The 17,853-nt window shown below is 44.5% G+C and overlaps 1 protein-coding gene across 11 annotated transcripts in view; it reads left to right on the top strand.

Moving 5' to 3' along the window:
* FBRSL1 (fibrosin like 1) overlaps positions 1-17,853 on the top strand; it is a 533,264-nt gene that overhangs the window by 228,476 nt on the left and 286,935 nt on the right. For 10 of the 11 annotated variants that reach the window (XM_030501688.1, XM_030501689.1, XM_030501690.1 and 7 more), the window contains exon 3: positions 8,465-8,566. The exons of the other annotated variant lie outside the window; for it this stretch is intronic. In XM_030501688.1, coding sequence (XP_030357548.1) covers positions 8,465-8,566 — 102 coding nt within the window. The remainder of the gene's footprint in view (positions 1-8,464; positions 8,567-17,853) is intronic. 11 annotated transcript variants of the gene reach the window in all.

A 17,853-nucleotide genomic window follows, 5' to 3' on the forward strand; every position in this document is an offset into this window, starting at 1 on the left:
CACCTTGGTGTCTGCAGAGCTGTTCCTCTCCCTCCTGTCTCCGGCAGTTGTGGTTGCCCAGGATTTTTTTCCCCTTCTTAAACACATTATCCCAGAGGTGCTCCCACTGTCACCGATGGGCTTCGCCTTGGCTGGCAATGGGTTGGAGCCAGCTGACATTTGCTCTGTTGGACATGAGGGAAGCTTCTAGCAGCTTCTCACAGAAGCCACCTCTATAGCCCCCCTGCTACCAAAACCTTGCCACACAAACCCAGTACATTACCTCTTTATCGCCTTGCCTGCTGCTCCAGACAGCCCCGAGGGCTCGTTGGTGCCGTCTGCGTACCCTGTTGTGGATGGCAGGTTTTAGCTAAATTGGTTAGGAATGCTATTTACCCTTCGCCAGTGAAAGTCTCACTCCTGCACACATGCTAGCGAGCTGTAACCTAAGCAGGTCTACGCTGACACAGTTTATCATTGACGTATGTCAAACCCAGATTTTCCCAGCTGTCTACTACCATCTGCCAAGTACGGCTGGGGGCATGCAGAGTGCAGTTTGCTATGCAGGCCTGATGGCAGCTGTAAAATCGAGCAGTTTTGCCTGCTTAAGCACCAGCTTTTCTCCAAAATAAGCATTAGGTCTCGCATGGCAATGCGCTCCTGCTCTGTCCCCAGCCGCTGCGGGGACACGGGCCGGCTCTGCTCCATGGCCACCTGCCAGCCCAGAAGCTGTGCAAAACCTTTGCAGTAGTTCCAGTGCATCCATTGAGCTGCAGAAAAGCCAACCCCACTGCTCCTTACAGCCTCCCTGTGCTGGGCACTGGTGCAGAAGGCTTCTCCAGTCCTTGAGGGCACGGGCCCACTCATTTGGCTACACCTCTCAAAAATGGTGAGATCAAACATAGTTCCTCTCTAGTTAGATATGGCACCAGATCTGGAGAAGTGTCTCTTTCAGAGCTAAATCTATGCTCACTGCAGGATGTTACCCTGGCTAATCAGAGCCCTATTTAGCAGTTCTCCCAAAAACTGCACCAGACGAGCTTGGCTTTCATTTGGTTGTAAAAATGGAAGGTGACCCACATGTCTAGTTGCAACCATTAGGATGCAAAGACTGGTTATTAATGAGTAGTTAACATTGCTCACGTAGGTGAGAAACTAACAATAGCTTTTGAGTATTTTGATTTTTCACTAATAATACTTCTTATTACAGTAGGTTGTTGTATTTGCCTTCCTGTAGCAGCTGACTCTGACAGCCTCTAAGCACAGAAATCCTTTAGCTAACATTAATTCAACCTCCCTGCATCCCAGAGAGAGGTAAAAATTAACCACAGTGTCGCAGACTGCTCGACTGCAATACAGGTTATTGAAGTAGCTTAACCAGAGGAAACAGGTAAGCCAGGATTAGAAACCAGAAGTCTGCATACCGGTTAAATGTATAAATGCTAACCTTCAAAAGGAATGAATGAATGCTAAAAGAAAAAGGACAGATTTCCTTCAGTGTCAAAACAGTGCTGCTGTTTTCTTCTTCGTCACAGTAAGTAAAAATGGTCATGTCATATTTAAAGTGAGTTACAGCAAAGGTAACTGGTCACAACATCCGCAGCAGCACCACCCAATTAGAAAAACTGCTCTGATCTAACCTGATGCTACTGTCATTTTTTAAAATGAGTCCTACTTCAATCATAAAATACTTGGACCATAACACTGCTTTCTACACCATATGTCCTTATTTAGAGGAAAAAAATGATTGCACCCTTAATTCAAAGGGAACGTTTCCCTCTGAGCCAGAACTCAATAAAATGTATCAAAAAAATTGTGGAAAAGGGCAAGCAAAGAAAATCAAATTGCAGCGTGTGAAACGATTTAAGAAGGGACCTGGGGAATACATAATCTCCAAACTGCCAAGTTAGAGCAAGTATAAAATATACAAACAAGCCTGATATTTTTCCCAGTTGATCTCATTATGAGGTATGCTTGGGATAGATAAATTTTGTTAGAATGCATTAAGGCTGGATTTTCAAGGAAACAAATCAGAAGTAATGTGTTTAGCTGATTCCACCTTGTTTTGATACATGGGTCTTTTCAGGTTTAAAGAAGTACATTTTTAAAGCCAAATGGTTTGTTTTGTTTCAAGCATTAAAACCAGAGGCAACTGGGTGACTTTTTTTTCTCCCTGCTGGAAAACAGACGTTTATAATTTCAGCATGCTCTTTAATCATCGGGGTAGAGCTCTGTGCAGTATGTTTCACTGCCACTTATTGTTGCCTGTTTAAAATACACTGAACTAGCCTTGAGTGCAATCTCTTAACAGACTGTTTCGTCCACAAATAGTACTTTTTCCAAGTCTCCAATATATTTTAATTAAATTGTCCATTTGTATTTATTAAGGCAGTTTACTGTCTCCTGCTGCAGAAAGCTGCTACTGCTGATAGTCTACCAATAGAAACACGAGCTTATCTGGGAGTTGATAATAAAACGCGAGCATATGTTAGCAAAAAAGTCTTCCCAAAATATTGTTTAAGCATCATGTTCATGTTTGTTGGGAAGGGGACAGGCCATACAATTAGTTTGATAAGTTTTTGGAACAGTCGCTCTTAACAATCCTTGTAGCTATGGGGAATCAGCATCTTTGTTAGTAGGAAATGTTGCCTGCGGTAGATTTTTCTTCCTTAGATTGACCATATAGAAACAGTTGGAAGAGAGTCCTTTGGCAGAGCAGATGATAAAGTCATTACACACTGGTGAGATGTAAAGTGACGTTCAGCAGCATTAGTTTAGATAGATGAGCATGATAAGGTGAATTCATCCCTATCTCTGGTGATCTGAAAGCTTGGACCTAAACTCTGGGACTTGGACGCCTCTCAGCTGTACCTGCTTATCTCCAAGTAGCTTCTGCCAAAATAGATTTGCCATGAAGTCTGTAAGATCCTAGATCTGAAGGTTGTGTTTGGTCTGTCCTTTCTCGCAAGACAAATGAAAGTTTATCTTCCAGAGCTGTAAAAAAGGAATTAAACTTTCCTTCTTGAGGAGTTAATGTGTTCCTGAAAGGAGGCAACGTGGCTCACTGCTGTGAGGGGAGTCTTTGCCTGTTCTGATCTGGATGGGCTTGTTGTTTTCATGGGACTATTTCCTGCTCCCAAGTGTAGCACAAAGGCGTGGGTACCATTCCTGCTGGTGCCTGTCCACTGGCACCAGTGAGGTGAGAGGATTAGTGGAGTAATAGACCCGTCTGAGGCACTAGAAAAGGCATCTTTGAGATGAATGTTGTAATTATGTCTCTCCCCGAGGGCGCTGCTTTCTGTCTTGCCTTCAGAACGGAGGGAGGTTGTTGAGAATCTTTTCCCACCGTGTGTATATGCAAGATCCGTTTTGTAAAAAGCAGACACAAACCCAAGCACCAGCAAGAGGTTTAAAATCGGACTGCTGTGACTTTAAGAGTGAGAAAAAAAAAACTGTTAAGGAAGGAAAATAAAAATCCCACAGCCTGTTGTAGCAGCTGTAGCTTCAGATCGTGTGGAAAATGAAGGCAGATGATTCAATTTGGCCTGTGCCCCGAGTACATTTCCAAATGCTTCTGTGTGTGCGCAAGATAATGAACAAATATATTGAGATGGCAGAAGATCAGTCCAAGTTTGCCGCTGTGCAAGCCATGGAGCTCCCAGTAGGAGCACACTAGCTGTGCTGGGTTAATGGGGGTGAGGGTCAGGAAGCCCAACACCTTTCAGAACAACTTAAGAAAAGAATTTGTCTCCTTTTGCCCCAGGCTCCCTGTGGCACTCAAACGGAGCTTGTGATAAATCGAAGTGTATTTATTAATAATGAGCAGGGGCAGCGTGCTCGTGATTTGAAAATAGGTGCACCAAATAAAAATGTGCTTTCCTCTGACATCGGAAAAGCTTAAATAAATGGTGAGCAGGCTGATCTATTATGATTAAAAAGCGGGGGCTGAGAGCCAGCCTAGTAATAATGAAAAAGCCCTTTTAGGGAAGCAAGACCTGCTCTGCCCATTCATATATTCCTCCACCCCTACCCCATAAGAAGGGAGGGGGCAGTTGGATGAGGAAGATGAAAAGGCAGCAGCAATCCAGGATGGCAGAACTGGACTTTAATGAGAGCTGGAGTTATTACCAGAATGAGTTATGATATTTAATCATGCTACATGATGTCCAACAGCGCAAGGTTCATAATTCTTGGCTCTGAACATGGCTTGGGACTGTCCGTGAGCACCTGCAGCATACAAATTGATCATGGCTTTACAAACCCTCTGTACCTTGCCCCCGGTTGCTCCCTGCCAAGCCAGCCCAGGCTGCAGTGCTGGCTCACTCTCGCAGAGCTGGAAATGGCGTCTTCCATGCTCTCTAACAGGAATGTGTAGTTTCTGGTAAAAACAGGAGCTGTTGCAGATAGGTGGGATTGCCTACCACCAGTTTTTCTCTGTTATTTGAGGTGTTGTGAGGTAGTTATCTTGTGGGAGGCTGCACTGGTCTGTTTTTAAGCAGCTTTGGATTTAATTAATGCTTTTGGAGAATTCTGTTAACTTCAGTGATGAAATAGGCTCTGCTTGAGTGAAACTTGGGCACCTGTTTAATGTGTCGGTGAATACATACTGACACGAATATCTTTCTGATTTACGATTTGGGCAGGATTTGGCCTTTGGAAGAGATAAATCACCAGAAAACCTCACTTGCCCCCTTGTGCCTTTTTATGTTGTTCCAGCTTAGCTGTCCCGAAGTGACACAGCAGTCAACCTACGTCTAGGAACAGATTCCCTCCCACCCCCTGCCCTCAGGAGGCGAGGCTGAGGAGCACCTTCCCCAGACTGTCTCTTGCTGAGCTTTGGGTTATTTTGGGACTTTCTGCTCCTCAGATGACTCCTGAAATATTTTGAGCAGACCTGAAGGCAGCACAACCAAACAGGCTCAGATTTGGCCCCCACACACTTCTACCTGCTGCGTCCCCCGTTTCTGTTACACTGACTGGAAGGTGCCGTCTGGCAGGGCCTGGAGATGGGCTTTCGCTGCCCTCAGAGGAGAAAATAGCAGCGCGCTCTGTGGGTGCTTTCAGACAGGCAAAGTCAGGAGAGGAGAGAGGGGGCTCCTTCTGAAACGCTGCTTGTACGTGATTTTAATGCTTTCCTGTCACAGCAGCAGGGCAGCTTTATCCAAGTGGGGAGGCAGCTTCTCTCAGACGGCACTCCCCTTCCCAAGCCTATGTTCAGATGGGTTATTTGGCTGCTCTACCTGAGGTAATTAATAATGGTGGCTGGTCGCTCTGGTAAGCAACGTCTCTGGTAACGTGTTGTACAAGGAGACACAGCGTGTTTTGTATGTGGCTTCGGGGAGGTGCTTGTTTGGGTGTGTGGTGCGGCAGCCATGTTGTGCCCGGGCTGGGGCTGGGAGCCCGACTCGCCTCTGGCCCTCAGAGACTTTGCAGGCTCTGGAAAAGTAATGACCTTTCCAAAGGGAGAGGAATTACGAGTTCTAATAGTAAAGCTCAATCAGGGAGCATGGTCAGGAGGAATTCCTGGAACTTAAGGTAAGACGCCCAGAGAAAATCACTAGAAATCAAGCAGCCAAGCCAGAAGCAACTTTGGGAAAGAAGCTTTTGACCAGTTTGCTAATACCCAGGTCTGCAGAGAGTGCCCGTGAAACCAATGCATCCATTTAGCAGAACAACTTGTCCTCCTGGTTGGGTCCTGCATGTGGCTCATTAGGGTAATTACTGATGAATTAAGGCAGCTTGGCTCAGCGCTCGGCGGCGGGTGTGCGGGCTCCCCTGCTGGCAGGCAGCAGGTGTAAATGAACAAGATCTGTCAAAAAGGCTGATGACCCTCTTAATTCACAGCAGCAAACTGGGGACAGAGGTAGTGCAGCAAGTTTAATAATTGATATTTACTTGGAAAGGTTAATGGCAGCAGTGATGCTTCTAATTTGCTTGCCCGTGCAAGACCTTGTCAGGTCAAATTGTCTCAATTTGTTACTGTGGGTGTAGGTGTAGTTTTCCTTTAATGAAATTTGGAGAAAAGAAACAGGTGGTGTTGGGAGCTGACTGTAACTCAAGAAAAACAGCAAAAGGTTCGAGTCTGGTAACAGGTTGGGTGAGTCTGTGCTAACTTTAAGCAACTGTCTATGAATTGTTCAGGTCAAAAGTATACTGATTTTGACAGGCTTTGACGTGTTCCTGGGTGGGAGCGGTGGGGTTATGGATCAGAAATCAGAAAGCCGCAGAACTCAGTGGGCGTTGCTGTACTTTATTCAGGGAAATGATAATTCTGTCCTGTAATGGTGAAGTGGCTCCTCTTTCAGGGAAAAACAAAGCACCTGCTGTGTCTGGAAACTTTGGAATTGGCAGGTCAGCTACTTTATGTCTGAGTTTCAGAAGAGCTGGCTGATGACTGGCAACCGGTAGCGTTGGGTTTTGAGTAAGTGTACAAAGACCCAGATGACTTCAGAAAGCTGGTGTGTCAGTGTTTTTGGAAGGTTGGAATTAATGGGGTGTTATTACCATTTGGCCTAATGGCTTGGTATCAATCCTTGGCAAGATAACAGGATAGCTGAAATTGTAGTTGGTTAATAAAGACCTTTTGTACAATTAACCTACAATTAACCAATTGTAGTTGGTTAATAAAGTTGGTTAATAAAAAAGAAAAAAAATAAGTGACTGACAACCATTTTATGTGTTTAGAAAAAAATCTTATCAAATTTATTTAATTAAATGTGGGTTTACAAATTTGATGGGTAACAAACGACGACAGCATTGATGTAGTATAGCTAGATTTCTGTGCTTGATGCTGTTGACCTTTTTATTAAGGAAACAGATAGCATGGATTCAACATGCTGAATTTCAAGTGGATTATTTCCTGCTTTTACACCTGATGCTGGTAGTTGCAAATGCAGGCTCACTGTTGGTTAGAAATGCTTCTAGCAGATCCCAGCAGGGATTACCTCCCATTGCCGTGTTGTTTGAACATTTTGATGTAGGGGCAAAGATGAAAAATCAGTCTTGATAAAAGTTTGCAGGTGGGCAACATATTGGATTGTAGATGGTTTACAATGGATGAGACGGGCAACTGATGGTGAGAGCAGTGGTTGTGTGACAAGGAGGCTGCGAGCAAATTTCTGTTTCTAACACTTCAATGTGGCTGAGCCTAAAAGTCTTACCCTTAGGAAAGAGGTGTATCGATGAGGTGTAAGGTGGCAGAAAAGCACGCAGAGGAAGGACTTCAATCAGAAATGTACTGTTGCTTGAACATGAGCATGGTATTTTCCCTGGCTTGTACTCTGCAGGGCTGTGTACTCCAGACTGGATGAGTACTGGAGCTTGTTCTCCATATAGTATCCTGAATATTGTATTAAAATATTATTAGGCTGTGGGGTGCTCAGCTGGCAGAGATATCAAACATCCGTGGGATTGCAGTGCTCAGTGTGCTCCGGGGGCTGAGGTTGCAGTGTATGCATTGTGGCAGTGTGCCCACCCAGCACGGTTCCTTGGGCTGCAATGGCAGGCAGGTTTTATCAGAGCACCACAGCAAACCCCACTAGCTGCTGAGACTGCAGGGAGATAGGACAGAAAGAAACAAGGGGATTTTATTGCCAGTAAAAGTACCAATTTGTACAAGCCGACATTTTAAATAGTGTAATTTTAATGGAACCAAACTGATGTGAATAGAACCTATTAATAAATTAAACACTTCTTTCCACCCAATATTTCACAAGGGAATTAGCGGAATAATTTGTTAGTAAATGAGCCCAGGAATGAAGCTGTGAATGACATCTATCCTATCCTTCTCCTCCCCCTGCAAAACTCTGCAGATATAAGTGGAAAGTTGCTGTGATTTCAAACATTGGTGCCTGTCCTTATGTACAAACACAAGCACAACTTCAAGAGAAGGAAGAAGGATGATTTAGTGGTTAGAGAACTGGCCTTGGCTATAGGAGTTAATCATGCTCTACTTCAAGTTCTTTGTGTTATCTCAAGCAAGTTGCTACAGGCCAGTATCCCTCATGGCATTTAGGCACCCAGCCATCATGCTGGTACTGACCTCCCAGTGCAATTACCAGGGGTGGCCCCGAGGCAAGTCTCTGGACTAGGAACTGGAGACGTGGCTGTTGGGTCAGCGGTGGCCTAGCAGCAAGCAGCAGTGCTGATACACCAGCATCATAGTTAAGGTTTGCTGGTAGCAAAGAATGAAGGGGGTTTGTCTGTCTGCTTCCCTCTTGCATTGGACCCTAGGACTTTGGCACAGCCTTGCCTGCTTCCAGGAGTGCTAAAAGCACCCCTTCCCTTGCATGTGAGCGAAAGGGAATATGGACACATGTGGTCAAGCACAACTTCAGAGAAGCCCCATGCACTCAAACGCATCCTCTCCACAGTGCTGTGGGTGTAGGAGTGAGACATTGAGTAAACCACTGTTGGCAACCTCGGGAACAGGTGGCAGAGCAGTGCTTGAAAATCTCCTTTTTCCCCCTCCTTCTTCTCCCTCTAGATGAAGGTCCCTACAAGCAGAAGTGGCAGAAATAGCGAGGAAGACAGCATCAGGGAGGCCACAAGCTCTCAGCGGAGCAGCTCAAGGGACCGTCTCAGTGATGTAAGTACCATTCAGGAGAAAGCATCGCTTCATTGCAGCAATTCCCGCTGCTGACATGGCTTTTCATAAATCTTGCTGAACAAATGTTGGCATCCAGAGGTCACTGTGTAATAACTTTTTTTTATGTCATGATTGAGTGTTATGGCATAAGTGGTTGAGCTGCCTTGCAAACACTATAATCGTGGTGCAAATAATATGATAAGCGAAAGATCAGAGATGGGAAAACAAAATGGAATTGTTATTCCTTGGGGAGAAATGGCTTGATGTTTTGTTTTCTCAAAGAAGTTGTGTTAAAAAGCTTTTTACAGTATCTTTGGGTTTAGCTACTGCACATAATCACGTAGTTTGGGTGCAAAGTCACTTCATCTAATTTTGTGCTTCCTGCCTCCAAGATAAGAAAGGTTTTTTGGGGAAAGCTGCCTTTCTCTCAGGAAATTCTATGGTATGTTGAGTGAAATGTTATGATAAAACAAAAGCAAACGGTGCCTTAGTGTGTAAACACACAAATGGGCTTTTGAGTCACCAAGAAATCAATGGCAGTGCTGGGATAATTTTATATGAAGGCTTTTTGTGTTAGCAATTAGCATTTCGCCTTCATTAAAACATGATTTTTTACTAATTAGGACCTTTCCCGTTAGGAGAGATTTAAATGAAGAACAATAATCAAACGCTGGCACGAGCATGTCTGAAATATTAAATTTGCCATTTCAATGGCAAGCCACAGAAATCCCAGAGCGAGTGGTTTTCATGTTGAGTTCTATTAATGTAAAATATGCTTCATAACTAAAACCTGTCACAGAAAACGGCTCACACCAGCTAAATTCAATTGGACAGTTAATTTAGCTTTAAAATTGAAAACACTACCTCCGCTTCAGGATGCAAAAGGAAGGGCGGGGGGGGGGGGGAAGCCTTTGATAAGTGTAATGTATTTGCTATTAAGGCTTTCAGAGCCCATTCTACAGGAGGAGAAGGGAGAAAAAGGGGAAAAAATGGCTCCCACAAATGTGTTTAAAAGCTGAAAGTATTTATTAAAAATGTCAGCAGAAAAGTGCTTTTGGCAGATTAAAGCGGGATTCAGCTTGACAGCTCTGACAGGGAAATGTGATGGGGGAAAATTCTCTCTACATGTTTGGAGTGTGAATGGGGCGCTGTAAACAGCCGACGCAGTGGGAGGAAGAGAAAAATAACGTTGTCCTGTGATCTGCTTCCAGGATTGCGAACCCACGCGCTGTGGTGGGGAAAGTCAGCGGGGGGGAGGGAGTCTTTAGACAAATCCTCTTGCTGCGGGGTGTCTTGGCTGTGTTATTAGTCAGTAATGATCATCGTTTTATATATACATATATTTACGTGATTCTCTTCTTCCCCTCCCCTTGGCCACTCTTGACAGGTACGTGAGGAGGGCCGCCTGGTAGCAGTGCTGTACCGTAACCCGGGGCTGTGGGACAGGAGTAAGATACTCAGACTTCGTGGTTAGCTTAGGTCAAAGCGTTAAGTGTTCTTAGAGACTTCTTTTGTCGAGCTGATGCACTTGCAGATTTTCTCTGCTTTCCCTTTGCACCCAAAGTTGCAGCTGAACCAGCAAGAATTGAGTCTAAGTGCCTAAATCCTGCAAAATCTTCAAAGGTAGTTCAGCAGCCAGTGGAATTCAGTGGGAAATAGGCACTTCGTTCTTTTTTAGTCAACAGGGACATTTAGGCAGAGCCTGAAGGCCAGGGCACACTTCAGAGCTTTGCTGAAGCTGCTCTCGTGACCTGGCGACCCATTGCAAATGAGAATTTTTCAAATCAGTAATTAAACAGTTTGAAAAGTAAGGTTCGTGAATCACAGAATGCTCTTCGTTCATTATTTGATGAGTGCAATTTAGCTTTAATTACGTATAACGCTTCCTCGCGTACCAGTAAATGTTCTGTAGTCTATTTAGTGACTGTCAGAAAGTCTTCGAAAGTCCCGCGGGTGCAATCAGATGGTTTTCCCCATTTGTGTGCAGAGGAATAAGGCAGCAGGCTTCTCCTTTTTGTAGAGAGGGAGCAGGAAAAGGGTGAGAAGACGAGGACATGCTACTGAGTGTTGATTCCTGCAGGATTTCTGTCCAGTCGTGCCTGCTCTCCGTGCGGCTCTGAGGGTACTTCGCAGCATACTGTGTGCAGCTGAAGCGATGCAACCCCGTCCATGTGGCACTGGGGATTAAAAAGCCACAGGAAGGACATAAAGGGAAGGCAGGGATGGTTTTTCCTTGTGGTAGCGGTTACAAATCGAGACTGTAGCGCAGGGCTGTGCTGGGGTGGCCTCTGTCCTTCCAGAGGGATGCTCTGTGGCAGGAGGCAGCTGGGCTGTTTCTCGCTCTCCCCCGAGGAGCTCTCCTGCTGTTTCTTGGTGCATTTGGCCTTCAGGACTGTTTTTCATGCTGCCTTTCCCTCCCATCTCTTTCCCCATTAGCTTGGGTGAACAATGGAGTAAATGATGCGGGAGGTGGCAGGTTTGGCTGCTGTATGGCAGCACATAGCAGGTGTGGTGGGAAATGTGTGTGTATGAAAGTGTTGGCTGTAGCGTTCAGCGTTGCCACCTCAGGAGCTCTGGAGTCCTCCCTTTGGCTTCATTGTTGGTCTCCATTTAGAAGGCACTATTATGAACAGCTTAGCTCCTCCGTGTGATTTGTTTCTTGAGGTGACTTGTTCAATGGGATGCCAGCAAGTTGTTCTTTATTTACATTAATGCATGTCATTAGTCTCTAATGGACCATGAAGTCAAGAGGTGGCCTGGTCTGTCGTGAAATAATTGCACTCTAAAGAAAACTGAAGCAAATGATTGATTATGTCTTGCACAGACACACACACAGACACATCGGTCTGTCCACAGCAAAACCCAGAGCATTTTGCTGCTTCTTTGCCACAATGAAACTTCTGTGGGGAGAGAGTGCTACAACTTCATAGGAAGACAGCAATTGTCTGTCTTGTATAGTACGTCTTTCCAGACATTACACTGAGTGCCATTTATTATGGGTCATAGGGGAAAAAAATGCTTATTATGATCTAGTGAAATCATCTCTGGCTGCAGAGGTTTGATTTGTTGAGGCTGGTCTCTTCTTTGGGATGATGCAACTTTGGAGCAGAAAACCAGAGAAGTTTTAGCCCAGGTCGGCACAGCAGACAGTGTGGTGTGGGCGAGAGAGGGTGGGAATTCCACGGTCCTTTACATTCCCAGCGTTGATGTAAAATTCCCTTAAAACCTACTACATAGCTGACATCCTTCTTACACATGTAGTCTCAGGTCTTCTACGACCAACACGGAGTCAACAGCCTTTTTCCAAAATGGGATTTTCTTCTGCTGTCTTTCATAGTGAGGTAATTGGAAGTTGCCAAAGAATTAAGAGCCAGATAAGCCATATTGCTATTTTGTTGTGTTGACCCAAGTAAAAGTGGAAGGCTTGGGCATTTTGTTTTGGTTTTTCCCCATGTTCCATAATTGACCTAATCTTTTCTGATGTCCTGAACAGTCCAAAAATCCACACAGAGCCTTGTATAATGGCTTGAAAAAAAGGGTTTTATCTTTTTCTTGACCCATCAGCTTAAGAACTGCCTGCTTTTTAATGGATTTTCTCCCTCACTAAATTGAATGGATCGTCCCTCATTATCATTTAAATAGAAGCCTCACTCCCTGTGAACATGGAAAATTTGAATGTGGTAGTAGAGCTGTGATAATTTGAAATATTCGGAAGGTGGGGGCAAGGAGGGGAGCAGGCGGCAGAGTGCAGAATTGCTGAATGTAATTGTCATGGATTCTCAATTTTGTTGCCACAAGATGGGAAAATAGACTAATAATTGTCTTCCAACCCTAGTAGAATAGTTGCCCTAGTTAGCTGAAGCTAACACTCTAATTGTCATGGGGGCACAGAGATGAATGAGGATGTATGCAGGGCACAGCCAGGGCTAAATTGAGTGATATACTAAGGCAAAGAGCAAATTGGCAATTATTGGCCCAGCTGAAAAGGTTGGCAGGTGTGCTGCTTTCTCACGAGCCCTTAGGGGGAAATTGGAAATATAAAATATCGACCATAAATACTCACTGATTAGGAAATATGTTGCAAGAGGTGCTGGCCACTTAAGAGTCAAAACTCTCCTTTTCATGGGATTGGCTTCAACTGCGCGTAAAAGCAGCAAGCGCTGCTACTAAGTTGTTCAGAGCTTTTTCTTCTCATCCCCCATCCCCCAGGCGATCTTCTCTAATTTTCCATCATCCTATCCTCATATGTTTGTTTGTTTTTCCTTTAAACATAATAAACGAAAAGCAGTCTTTCAGGAAACACGGAGATTTTCCTCTCTCTAAATGTTCTTTGATAAGTGTTTAGCATATTGTATAGACTAGATATAAAATTCTCTCTCTGGTAGATGAATGCAAAATAACTTCTGTGATTTCTAATTCAAACAGTTCACAGTGATCTGCTTGTCTTTGTGTGCCATCACAGGCACTATCTCCCCCTTCCCTCCTGCTTTCTGTATTATGCTTCCCCTCCTGGGGCAAAAGGATTAAAGCAGCAGCAGGATACAAAGCTGCAGGTCTGTTGCGTGTGCCTCAGGGTGAAGTACTTTGCCATGATCAAATGAGCCTCTGAAGTGAGAATTGGACCACAGATGCACCACAAGGTCCATATTTATCTACTTTGCAAACTTTGGCACATCTGGGATGCCTGGTCTTGGCTTTGGGCAGGGTGATGGTGGGACAGCAGAGCTTGGCATGTCTCAGGCCAGTGCAATAGTCAGGGATGTTACCGAATGTGTTGAAGGAGATCTTTTGAAAGCCTGGGAGAGAGCAACACGTGGACTACAAACTCTTTGTGGGACATGCTGTCTGTTATTCCCCATGTATAACAGACTAGAATCTCATCTGCAGTTTGAAGAACCTCGCAGAACTTAGTGAAATAAAGGCAGTAAGAGGATGGTTTTAAGACCCCCTTCTCAAACTGTGAGTCTTGGGAAAGTGCTTTGAATACACATGCAAGGATTCTGAAACCTTTCAAGTCACATTCTTCTGGAGGCAGAAAATTCATGTCCCTTTAGCATGCTATCTACTTTTATCTTTGTGTCCCTCAAAATAGCAAAAGCTTGCATGAAAACTGCTGCAGCAGAAATTACAACTTGCATGAAGCTTCAGGTAGTGAAGCGTAGCTGGGAAGAAAGAAAGTCTGGGGAAGGTTTTGTGAAGTTGGCCGAGGGGTGATGGTTTGAATGGGAGCAGCACTTATGTTCTGTATCTTTTGGAAATGTGGGGTCTGTTCATATTGTTCCTGGATTACTGGATGCTGTTCATTCATTTCATCTTTCCTTCCACTGTCCATGGCCATCAGCTGTAGGAATGAGTGTCTTGGTTGGAAGCTGTTCTGTAGCTTATCAAGCCAGTTACAGATTAGACCTTGTGTAGTTTGCTACCTTACTGAACTGGTTTTGCAGTATTTCCAAGCATAACCGCCTTTCTTTATCCAAATAGTAAGTGAATTAAAGAAGGAGCACATTCAAGTTTTGCATGACATCCAAAATCATTCATCATGTATTGTGGTTATCTTGTCAGGTCCTGGCTTCTAGTCTAACTGAACATCAGATGCACTCCGTGACCTTTGCCAAGTCAATTGAACTCGTTGTATTAACAGATAGGAGTGTGACTGTGGAAATTAATTGTCTTAAGAGACTCAGTGTTAAGGTCTGGGATATCTTCTGCCCTTGGCCCTTTTTGCCCTCCTTCCCACTTACTCCTCTCATTCCAAGACACTTGAGTTTTATAAAGGACTTGCTTGGAAGGGGAATACTAGATTTCTTCAGTATTTAAAGATGACCTGATACTCTGTTGTCGAGTGCTCTATAAATGACCAAGTGGATGGGTACGCATGCTTCCTTGTGCCTCAGTCCTGTCTGGCTGCAGAATTGGAGTAACCAAGAAATAGTGGGAGACAGGTACAGCTGAGGTGAGTTTTCATCCTGAACAAATGCTGTAAAACGTAACTGCAGATTAGTTCTCTCCGTATTATTGCTTAACTCTGCAGAGCGCTCATCAACCAAATCAGGATTGCGGCATCAGGCCATATGGTAGTTTGGGCCTGTGATTTGGCACTAAGTAGGTGCTGGGAAGTCTGCCTCAGTTCCCTCGTCTGCTGGGGTCTCCTCAGGTGACACTGGGCATGTCTAAGTCTTTCTCTGCCTCAGTTTCCACCTTACCGTGCAGGTGGTGTTGAGAGCAGTGCTAGAAGCTCTTCCGGGGGACGGTCCTGTGCCCACGTAGGAATAGCTGTTTGCCAAAACTGGCTCTGTCAGCAGCTGGTTTGGAGTCACTTGGTGCGCTTTTGGTTTGAGCCTGCAGAAGTGGCACATTTCAGAAAAGCTGGAGTGAACTCTTGACATGTCTGGAATATGTGAATTTAGGTCTTTTAGCCAACGAGGAGGGGAGTGAATGCTAAAAATGAGCTAATTCTGTCGTCATGCTGCATCACCTGCTTTCATCAAATCCCCTTATAGTTAGTTCCTATACCAAGGATGCGAAGGATCCAAATTGAAACCTGCCTGACCCACTGAGAGTGGGGAATTGGCTGTTACCTCGATTATTGCTGGATTTTAAAGCCCTTCCTACTGTCTTCCTAGTTTAAGAAACTGAACAGAAGGTGTCTTGATTTCTTTTGCATCATGAGAACCATGGAAAGCCATGCTTTTATTTGTGCAAGGGAAATAACGTTTCCTGTCAATTTAATAGATGAGATCTTTGGAAAACCTGCATGATTTTATTTTCTAAATTGTAATTACAGTGTTTATCAGGGATAAAGGAAAAAATCTTTTAAATGCTGTTGCAAATTGCAGTGTAACTCGAACTCTCAAGGACATTGGTGGGGGGATAGTAGAGTCTTTCAACAGTGAGATTTTGTCTTTGCTGCCAGAAAGGTGTATTTTTTATATCCAGTGTAATTAACACGTAGAGCTATCCCGGGGTAGAAATAATTCACTCTCTGACATAACTGAAATGTCTGTGCTGTCTGGTTTTGTTTTTAACCTTGGGCTTAAAAGGAACGAAAAATCTTTAGTTGTAAAAGAGCACATCATCTGCAAAGTATTACGAGCCATTTATCTTTATGCACAAATGCCATCTAGCACTGTAGCTCCACTTATGCATCATTAAATGCACAGACCACACTCATTTTGCCCCTAACTAGTAACAGTCTCCCTTAGAAACCCAGTGCCGAAAGAGGCACGGGGGGCACAAAAGCCGGTGCTTAAGCCAGGCAGCAGGGTCTGTGCCCTCCCCAGGGGTCTGCTCAGGATCACTTCATGTGGCAGCTGCAGCCAGTGGGAGCAGTGTGTGTAAGCTTGGCATGGATGTGTCTGCTCAGCATCTTCAGCCCCTGCCCGCTGGCCCTGCCGCCTCTGAGCGGGCAGCACACGGGTCCATGGACACGTGTCTCTCCCTATCTCACTTCTGCAGCGTTGGGGTTTGTAGATGCGAAGGCTTTTGGAAAGGCCTGATGTGGCAGCTGTTCTGCGTCTGGCTGCAGAGTTGGTCAGGTGGGGTCAGAACCCTCAGTCTTTGAATGAGGTGTTTGGCTGCATCTTTCCTGCGCTGCTTTCTTCTTTGGAAGGCCAGAACTGAGCCTGGTGGTGCTTGGGTTGATGCAGTAAGAGCTGGTCTGGGTTTTGCTCTTGGTGAACCAGACCTACCAGGCAGGTGCTGTGCTGGTCAGTGCAGCACTAACATGCGTGTGGGTTTCTGGGTACCACAGTGACCGTCATACTCTGCAGCTTGAGGTACCTTCAGACAAAGAGAAAATTGGCCAAAGTAACAAATTGACTATTTTGAGAACAAGAAGTTTACAACAGCCCTCCATGTAAGTGCTCCTATCCCGTAGGTAAGAGCCTCTGTAAGTCATTCCAGCTGAAGATCTGCCCCAGTAACTGCTCTTGCCAGACAAGCATTCATTCATAGTCAGAGGTTTCTTCAACTTTGGGTAAATGCCAAGTTAAACTTCCACTAAGATTTCTTGTATTTGCAGCCACGATTGATTACTTTTCTCATTATTTGATCTTGATATAGAGACATATGGATTGAGCTATGTTTATATCAACCCCCATTGATTTTTTTCTTTAGGAACATCCATCACAGTTGCACGCAAACTGTTCTGCTCTGGCACTCATAGCTCATATTAGCTGGGGCTTTCGGAGTTTCTCCATGTGGCAGTTGGTGTGGATCCTCCTAAAGAGCCCGCAGTGTTCCCAGCTAACCAAGAAAGCAATAGCGGTTTGCTAGATGTGCAGAAAAATGCATGCAAACAGCTCTGGAGAGTGTGGGACGTGGCTGTGCATAAACCTAATTGTTGGAAAGGATTTTATGAGTTGAATCCAAAGTATTCACCAGTTACTAACTTCACGCATGCAATAAAAATTCTGAGAGGAGGGGGGAAAAAGAAGTCCCCTTTTCCCCTGATTTCCAGGAAGTTTAATGTTAATACTTGTAAAGGGAGGAAGAAGTTCTTAGATGTGACACATGCCAGAGTAAATTGCCATTCAGTTTTAATTATTTCTGATGTAACACTTTATTCAACAACTGGTTTTATTGTTTTCTACTTAGTGGTCTTAAACCAGTGGTCTGGAGATTCCTGGGGTTCTTGGACAGCTTGGGATGCCTGAAAGTTATCTAAGAAAAGCAGGTCTGTTGTTAGCGTGTTCGAGGGTGTTATCCAAGGCTCTGCTCCATCCCAGGAAAATATTTTGGGCGTGTACAAGACTCAGAGACTTGAAAATAACTGTTACAGTGAGAATGCTCTGGGAGGCTGTTTCCCTGGAGAGAAGCTTCTAATGAAACCTCTTGTTTCTGTTTTTGATTATTATTTCCAATTTGTTAGACCTTGTCAATCTTTGTTAAATCGGAGTTGATGGGGGGAGAGAACTGCCCCCCTTTCTCCTTTCCTGCCTCTCCAAGCAGGTAATTTGCCTTCTCCTGGTTTCTCTGTGTACTTTAGGTGAACTGCTTGATCAAGCTATCCAAAGTGTCAGAACAGATGATTGTGTTCAGCTGTGCAACATACTTGTGTAGATAGCAGGATATTGTTATTAACCTTTCTTCTATACAAGGCTGAATTACGTGAGTCGTGTGGGGGTTTTTTTGAGTATTTAGAGGGAGGCATAGGTTTGTCTTGGTTTCTCAAAACCAGATAAATACCGCTGCCCTTCGTTTCACCAGTCTGTGGCTTTACTTCTGTGCAGTTTACATTAAAGAGGCTTATAAATAACTCTACTTTTTTGTAGTGTTTGAAGGCAGAG

Source organism: Strigops habroptila, chromosome 11 (assembly GCF_004027225.2).
Source record: "Strigops habroptila isolate Jane chromosome 11, bStrHab1.2.pri, whole genome shotgun sequence".
NCBI lineage: Eukaryota > Metazoa > Chordata > Aves > Psittaciformes > Psittacidae > Strigops > Strigops habroptila.